The 9,663-nt window shown below is 32.2% G+C and overlaps 1 protein-coding gene across 1 annotated transcript; it reads left to right on the top strand.

Annotated features, from left to right (window-relative positions):
• The first annotated feature begins 1,570 nt into the window (after positions 1 to 1,570).
• Positions 1,571 to 8,475, top strand: LOC134681468 (uncharacterized). The gene is made up of 5 exons (XM_063541105.1): positions 1,571 to 1,684; positions 4,361 to 4,777; positions 5,243 to 5,331; positions 5,448 to 5,669; positions 8,140 to 8,475. Exons 1-5 carry the CDS (start codon positions 1,669 to 1,671, stop codon positions 8,473 to 8,475), a joined length of 1,080 nt encoding a protein of 359 aa, XP_063397175.1. The 5' UTR covers positions 1,571 to 1,668.
• The last annotated feature ends 1,188 nt before the right edge of the window (positions 8,476 to 9,663 follow it).

The following is a 9,663-nucleotide window of genomic DNA, read 5'->3' as shown; positions in this document are numbered from 1 at the left end:
CATTCATGACAACTACTGACGTCTTGAAAGATTATCAAATTGACTGTCCCTATTTTTGTTATATCGCCAGTCTTGGGATCTACTTGGTTGTTTTGCGAGTTTTAGGATATTATGTTCTGAAATGGAAAAAGTAGATATTTTTCAACAATTCGCTTTGTAATAGTATACATAAAAAAAAATGAATATACATTTGTACAGAAAATAAAGAGGATGTATTATTAGTTGTCAGTCAATAACTCTACCTATACATATTCAAGAGGTTTCATGCATATCTCCCAAGGAACATAAATAATGGATCTACACAGAGTTAAAATGTAAATTATAATGTGGAATTTTTCTACATGTAGCAATATGTTTTATATGTTTTAGCATTGTCCTTCTTAAGCTCAGCAGTTGTCGGAAATATTCCTGTTGGAGAAAACAATTTGACCAAAGAGCAAAGAGCAGAATACATCCGAAGACCGACAATGAGTCTTCAATACACCGAGAAAATTGTCTTTTTATCGTTATTCGTATTTTGACATGACTTTGTCAGTTGGACTTCAAATTTTAATATGGTTTTTTTTTCTTCTGTCTGTCTGTCTTTTATGAGTGAGGTAAAAATAACCATAATTCGTTTACACCTTACACTATTAATTTATATTCAGTATACAACTCGAACTTGATCACAATTTATATATATATATATAAATTTAGTTATAACGTTAATGTAAATCAGAAAATTTGGATATCAAGGATTATCAGAGGTACGTATATAAATAATAGTAGATGCTGGGTATACCATTTGAAAATATCTCCCCGTTTTTTCTTTATGTGAAGTCCTTAAAAATATGGGACATTATTTTAATTTTTTTTCTTCCATCATAATATTTGTTCTTCAACGGTAGAGTATGATATTTGTAAAAACAAAGAAAAACATAGTTCATGCTAGACATCAGGACTTATTTCATAATATTTTTAAAGAGGCTGGGACATGAATCGTTGAGCTTTTCAGCAAAAAAATGGAAAATAGAAAAATATAGAATTTCTTCAAATGGTGATATTTTCATGTATCCATCTTATATAAGGCAAAAAAACACTTTTTGTTGTTGAAATCCATTTTTATTGTGTGTATTAGGACCCTTACACCTGGGATCCATATATAACCAATGACTGTTTTGTACTTTGACATATTATACACATTTTACAATGTAATAAACGCTTAAAAATTAAAGAAAATGTTTATACTTGAGTAAAAAGTTAATAAATCAAGGAAAAATTATAGAAATAATAATTATAACATTTTGTCAAAGGATATTTGAGTGGTTTGTGTAATTTATTGCCCCTTTTGATCGATAAATTTAATTAATGTTCAACATTCATTTTTTCAAAAGCGCAACATATTATCATTGAAGTTATACATTTAACAACAAGCAGACATGCTAGTTGAAAAACAAATAAAAGAAAATCGGGTAGCAAATGACTCAAAGGACAGTTACGGAAAGCTGAAAATTTGAATGAAATGCAGTTGGAACATGTTTTGATTATCTCCCCTGACAACTGAGATACTCGATTATCTCCCTTACACACTTCCTGTACAGCAGACAACAACATTGATTTGAGGATTGCAGACGATTTACAAGATTTTTGCAGCAATTAGATACTGTACATACAATATGAACAACAATTATGGCACAACAATCAGGTAATTTGAAAAATATTAACCACCACACTGCAACCATTCATTTTTCTAGGTACAAATAAAAAATATGAGCACTGTCCAAATCACAAGCTGTTTTGCCATAAAATTTCTGGATATATACTGCCTTACTGGGTTGACTGGAGGATAAAAATTACTTTTCAATTTCCATAGAGATAAAGATAGTACAGTAAGTTCCCAACCATAAATTGTCCTGTCATTTTCAACTGAAATTGACATTCTTGAAAAAAATATTGCACATACAAAAATGTTACTTCAAGTCAAGACCACGTACAGGCACTTGTTTCTATCCATAGAATATATAAATATTGATAGTCTACCTTCCTGTGGTCATGACCCAGTTTTATAAAATAAATACCAAAAGATGTAGAAATTTTTTAAGTTTTCTTATTCATTTGGCCATTACTGAAAAAAAATGTGATACATGTATATATGTTGTTATGATGTTCAATATATATATGGAACAATATTTCCCCTTGAAACAAGTCACCTAAAGACCCATCAAACTCGAAGTGTTCTTGCAATGGTTTATTATATGTTGAGTGTGCGTCACAATTTCTACAGGAGCCAACATGTTTAAATCACGTCATTCTTTAATATATCAAATCAAAAGTTGCTGCATATTTATACGTACCGCATATATATTCAAAAGGATATGTAAACATAAAATATCAGTTAAACCTAAATTTAACTGTGTCCATCAGATATACTAATGTAAAATGCATTAGTCTAGCTATCATGTAAAAAAACCCATTTTATTTGATGGTGCAGGGGTTAGCATGCTAGTCATGCATTCGGGAAATCTATGGAATATTTTATTAGGGTCAAATTATGAACTTTAAAATTTTAATTTGTTTTGGACGCAGAATTATTAAGTAAAAAAAAGTATACCAAGTTTAAATGGGGCATATTTGAAATTGAGAATGGAAAAGGGGAATGTGTCACAGAGACAACAACCCGACCATAGAAAAAACAACAGACGAAGCTCTCCAACAGGTCTTCAATGTAGCGAGAAATTCAAATTCCTGCACCCAGAGGCATCCTTTGGCTGGCCCCTAAACAAAAATATACTAGGTCAGTGATATTAAATTAACGCCATACTAATTTCCAAATTGTACACAAGAAACTAAAATTAAAAAAATACAAGACTAACAAAGGCCAGAGGCTCCTGACATGGGACAGGCGCAAAAAAATATTGACTTGAATATTTAGATAAACAGTAAACAATTTTTGCTTTGAAGGTCTGTGTAAATTCATCGTTTAGCTCCATCCAAGTCACAATGTATAAAAAGGAAACAATTATAGATCGGCCTTTGACACTGAGAATTAGCTCACACCAAAAAGCGTGCTATATGAGGATCCCTAATTGACCAGTGAAACACAAATCAAACCGGAAAACCAACGGTCTAATCTATTTACAAAACATTTATTTGAATTCTTTCCTTAATAAAAAAATCTTCTATTCCTACCTACCAATCCTTTAGTTGTATTTCAAGAAGGTGAAGTTATTAAAATTGTTTTTGAAAGTGTTATTTAATGTTGAAAACGTCAGACCAAAGCACAACATCAACACCATTGCACTATGCTTCCCCATCACACATCTGAGTCCTACATGTATAAAAAAGAAGATGTGGTATGATTGCCAATGAGACATTACGTTCTTTAAGAGACCAAAATGAAATAGAAATTACAATAACAGGTAACCATACGGTCTTTAACAATGAGCAAAGCACATAACACATAGTGACTAGTCAGTTATATAAGGCCCCTATATATATGACAATGTAAAACAATTCAAACGAGACAACTAATGGCCTTATATTTATATAAAAAAAATGAACGAAAAACAAATATGTAACACATAAACAAACAACAACCACTGAATTAATGGCTCTTGACTTGGTACAGGCACATACATACAAAAAGGGGGAGGGGCAGTTATTTAATATAACTTCAAATTTGAATTTGATGCTTGAATTACCAGAAAAAGGTTCGATTTTTGATATTCTTGCTTAAATTTCCCAATTTTGAAGTTTTGGCTCTAACAAGTCCAGTTCAATGTAAGAGTTTTGTGCAAATAAGAGTCACTGAATATGCATAATATCATTTTCTTTTCCTGAATATGCATTTACTTTAACCTGCCACTGTACTGTTTTTAAACAATTATCCATGCAATAACTTAAAAATATGGTCATGGGAATTATTTTATTTTTTGTATGTTATTTATGATAATAGACCTTTTACAGTCATTTAAATTTTGAGGTCAGAAATATTTTTTTGGTTTTGGAAAATAAATTAAATTTTGATATAAGGCCTAAAACAAAATATTGTTTGTTTCCCCAATTCCTACCGACCCTTCAAAAGTGATCCTACTCATGAAATTTTATTGTTAAAAATAAGTCAAATATTATTTTATTCATTTCTGATTTCCGGGCCTGCCAGATCATCCAATAATATTCAGGTTTTTTGGAGAAAAAAAATGTTTACCTACCTACCTACCTTAGTACCCACACCTGGCTTGGCAGGGTCCGGATCGGGGAAACAAACAATAAATTGATTTAGGCCTAAGACGTATGTTAGATATGTTTGCTGATAAAGCGATATTTCACTATTGATTTTTTTCTAACTTTATTGATAAAAGATCATTCTATTTTTTTGCAGGTGGAAATCCTTTATGCTGTAGCTTTGGAGAATTTACTAGTGTAAATAATATATTTTGTGAGTCAAATGCTAAAGCTGATTGTAACAAAGTTCTACCTCTGATATCATGCACCAAATCCATTGAATCTCACTGCAGACGTTTTCATATAAACTTTAAAGATGTCAATAATGAAGCTGACTTATTAAAATATCGTGGAGGATTGTTTGATATACCAACAGAGCAATGCACAATTTGTCCAAACCATAGGTACAGATTAGGCTTAGGATGGAGAAGCAGTCAATTATGCATGCTGAAATATTGTTCAAGGGGAAAGGAAACACAAAAAAGAAAGAAACCTCTTTTGAAAGGAACTATTGCTTTGTGTCAGTCCCTTTATCTGTGGAAACAAAGACACCAATTAATACAGATTGGATCAGGTAACAATCTATTTAAAGAATAAGTCCAATGAACCAATATTCAAACTATGAATAACAAACCTTTGAACCTCCTCATGGGGTTATTGATTATAAATGTGATTATTTGGCCATTTGTTACTGATTACTTGATTACTAAACCAAATATTACATGATTTTTTTATTACAGACTCTTGAGTTTAAAGAAATAGTTAATGATAAATGTGATTATGGGAACCCCCCATGTGGGGCCTCACTTTTCACTCTGTAATCATGTCAGGATTTGCTTTCCCTGATAATACATTAAAACATCATCAATCAATCATATAAACCAAATCCAAACAACATAATAAATTGTAACTAACCCATGCTGTATATTATTTGTATGTATTTGACCTATCATTTCTTTGAATGATTTTTAGTCATGAACAGTTATGACATCCTCCAGTTCAATATAAAGTAAAAATTTTTTTTACATTTTGCTTACAGGGGTGTGTACTTTTTGTCGGAAAGAAATAGTGAAAGAATTAAAGGACCATGAAACAAAGGATAATAAAGATTATGAATGCCAGCTGAATGTAAGCATCAATTATAATTTATAAAAATATAAAAAAGAAGATTAACTTCCAGACTTTCCTCTCAGTTGCAACAAAAAGGAAGATAATTATAACATGATTTTTTTTATTCTTTTCAGTTGCATATTTCCAAAGAATCTGAAACTGCAGACCATTGTTGTAACTTTGCCTTATCAGATCAATCAAAAGAATATACTGCTTCTTGTCAACATGAGCACAACCAAGTGTGTAAGAAATGTGATGACTTAACAGAAACCCTGGTAAAAATAGAGAAATCATCAGATGAAGTATTATATGAGTCAGCTGATCAAGAAGATGACACCATATACATGGTTGAACAGGTAAAAAATCCCATTGTATATTTGCTGATATCTCCCAATTACCCATAAAGCCCCTTACCGTTGAAGCTGAAGTGGACTTAGGGATTTTACTCTGTCTGTCTGATAAATAGGTTTTCCACATTTTTAGCTCACCTGGCCTGAAGGGCTGAGTGAGCTTTTCTCATCACTTGGCGTCTGTCGTCCGTTTTTATTAGCTTTTACAAAAATCTTCTCCTCTGAAACTACTGGGCCAAATAAAACAAAACTTTGCCACAATCATTATTGGGGTATTTATTTTAAAAAATTGTGTCCGGTGATCCGGCCATTGAACCAAGATGGCCACCATGGCTAAAAATAGAACATAGGGGTAAAACACAGTTATTGGTTTATAACTCAAAAACCAAGGCATTTAGAGCAAATCTGACATGAGTTTAATTGATTATCAGTTCAAGATCTATCTGCCCTGAAATTTTCAGATGAATTGGACAACTGGTTGTTAGGTTGCTGCCCCTGAATTGGTAATTTTAAGGAAATTTTGCTGATTTTGGTTATTATCTTGAATATTATTATAGATAGAGATAAACTGTAAACTGCAAAAATGTTTAGCAAAGTAAGATTAACAAATAAGTCAACAGGACCAAAATGGTCAGTTGATCCCTTTAGGAGTTATTGCCCTTTATAGTAAATTCTTAACCATTTTTCGTAAATCTTAGTTATCTTTTATAAAAATCTTCTCTAAAACTACTGGGCCAAATTAAACTTTACTTGGCCACAATCCTCATTGGGGTATTTAGATTAAAATTTGTGTCCGGTGACCCGGCCAACCAACCGCCATGGTTGCCATGGCTAAAAATAAAACATAGGGGTAAAATGCAGTTTTTGGCTTATAACTCAAAAACTGAAGCATTTAGAGCAAATCTGATAGGGGTTGATATTGTTTATCAGGTCAAGATCTATCTGCTCTAACATTTGCAGATGAAGTGGACAACTGGTTGTTAGGTTGCTGCCCCTGAATTGGTAATTTTAAAGAAATTTTGCTGTTTTTTGTAATTATCTTGAATATTATTATAGATAGAGATAAACTGTTAACAGCAATAATTTACAGCAAAGTAAGATCTAAAAATAAGTCAACCTGACCAAAATTGTCGATTGACCCCCTAAGGAGTTATTGCCCTTTATAGTCAATTTTTAACAATTTTCATAAAATTTGTAAATTTTTACTAATATTTTCCACTGAATCCAATCATTATAGATAGGGATAATTGTACACAGCAAGAATGTTCAGTAAAGTAAGATCTACAAAAACATCACCATCACTATAAACACAATTTTGTCATGAATCCATCTGTGTCCTTTGTTGAATATTCACATAGACCAAGGTGAGCGACACCGGCTCTTTAGAGCCTCTTGTTTTATGTCATTCTTGAATATATTGATTTTATAGTTGGTGTATAGTTTAACCATGACAAGTTACAGATAAAGTTCAAATTCTGTTGTGGTCTGATGATTTTTGCAAAGTTATGGTTCTTGGACTTATCAGTCTTTGACACTTTTTTTCATTATGTTGAAAGATTTTGATTTTATATTTGGTATATGATATAGTTTATATATGACAACTGATACATCAAGTTCCAATTTTGTTTTGGTAGAATAAATTGTCAATCCTTAGGAACTATTTATTGCCATGTTATAGTCTTAGAATAGTGGATACTATTCATGCTGGTTTGTGTCCACACTTGTTCATTAATAATATTTGGCAGAGTATTCATCTGTATATGTTTTTCTATACTACATATATCATAATGAAAAAAAATATGAATGAGGGTAAATGTTTATTACACAAGTGTCCATCTTAATAAAATTGAGAATGGAAATGGGGAATGTGCCAAAGAGACAACAACCCGACCATCGAAAAAAACAATAGCAGAAGGTCACCAACAGGTCTTCAATGTAGCGAGAAATCTTAATACCAGGATAAGATAAAACTGGTATGAAATAATGCTGCGATATCATTGTTTTTCTTCATCTAAAAGTCAAATTCCAAAAAAAAAGAACTGAGTAATTGTATTAAATGAAAACATACTGTATTACACGTCAAGTAAAAGGAAATACTGAATTCACATAGTGCAAGAGATCAAACAAATTAGGTTATCTATCATCAACATTTTTTTTTGTAATACATATACCTTAATATCCCCATGAAACACAGTGAATTACAAAATGATACATTCATTACAAAAAGAAAGAAAGTAATAATGTCAATCACTAGAAATATAAATGAATCTATTTCAAATTAGCTACAAGCAATCATTTTTCTTACACCTATGTGAGAGCCATCAAATAGTGCTCTTATTTTACAATAAAAGAGCATTATAAATAATAAACTCCTTTTGAAATTACAGCTCTAAACTGAACTTTAACTTATATAAATAAATGCACCATTTCACATGTTTACTTATATTCATGTACCTGTATAATTTTTATATTTCAGAGTATAAAGGCGGTCCAAGAGTGGAAGAAACACCTCCTGAGATCCTATAACCAGGACACAGCAAGAAGTGAGATTCTGCATAAATTATCAAAAGATGAAGTTTTGGTAGAGAGAGACTGGGCTATGAAATTCCTGCCCATGCGCTATAGAGAGTCTCAGTCTAAATGGTTTGGCAAAAGAGGGTTAAATTGGCATGTTAGTGTAGGATCATATCATACTTCTGATACTGATGACCTAAAAATGCAAACCATTATCCATGTCTTTGATAATGCTTCCCAAGATGCAAGAACATCAAATGCTGTACTAAGAAACACTCTCCAACAATTTCAACAATGAATCCTTCCCTCAAAAAGGCTTACATAAGGTCAGACAATGCTGGATGTTTCCATGGTTTTTTGGCAGTCAGTGAAATAGCACTTATCAATAAAGAAGAAAACATTAAGGTTGTGCAAATGGATTTTGCTGATCCTCAGGGAGGAAAATCTATCTGTGACAGGAGGGCTGCACACATAAAATCAGCAATTAGAAAATATGTAAATGAAGGACATGATGTGTGCACTGCAGCTGATTTCAAGAAAGCACTTCAGATATGCAGTTTAAGAAATGTAGCTGTGGTTGTTGCACTACCTCCTGAGAGCTGTAACAAGAAAGAGATCAAATCTCAAATTAATAACAATACAACCCTGAACAACTTTGCCTACCAACAAACAGGTATAAGGGTGTTCAGACAGTATGGCATAGGGGAAGGAAAGTTTCTTACCAATTCATCACTAAAGCTGCAGTTGTTGAGTTGCAGTAATATTACAGTGGTAGAAGCTTTTGCTGGCCACCTTTGTTCAATTCCATCCAGAACAGCCAGGCAAGGTGTTATAGTTCAAGAATGCAGAAATGAAGCATCAAATATTGCAGTAGATCAATCAGATGTTGATATTGAGGAAGTTATTGATGATAATGGGAGCAACCTGTTTACCTGTTCAGAACCAAATTGTCTATCAACGTTTAGCAAGTATGGTAATTTGGTCAGACATTTGGATGTTGGTTCTCATAGAATAAAACCAATGGTTTCATCTTTAATTGATAAGTCTAAGATACAATATGCTAGTAAAATTGAACAGAAATTGGTTGTTTCACCTAGCTGTTGCCACGAAACTACAGAAATTGAAAATTCCAGCAAATTGTGTGAAGGATGGGGTCTAAAACAAAGACGAACTGTAAAAAAATTCACAACCACGCAAATTTCTTTCTTAAAGGAAAAATTTTCAAAGGGAGAAAGAACTGGACACAAGTGTGACCCAGAAGAAGTTTCCCTAGAAATGAGAAGTGCTAAAAGCAGCATTGGAAAAAGATTTTTTTCCAAAGATGAATTTTTATCAGCTACTCAGATTGCTTCATATTTTAGTAGACTTGTTTTAGAGAAGAGAAAAACAGCATGCAATTCTTATGATGAAGAAGATATGGAAGCTGGAATAGCTGCAGAGACATTGGAAGAGTTACAAGTGTTGGCCAGGAACTAACTTTACCACT

Source organism: Mytilus trossulus, chromosome 8 (genome assembly GCF_036588685.1).
Source record: "Mytilus trossulus isolate FHL-02 chromosome 8, PNRI_Mtr1.1.1.hap1, whole genome shotgun sequence".
Classification (NCBI taxonomy): Eukaryota; Metazoa; Mollusca; class Bivalvia; order Mytilida; family Mytilidae; genus Mytilus; species Mytilus trossulus.
This window is presented reverse-complemented; position numbering and strand designations above follow the sequence as displayed.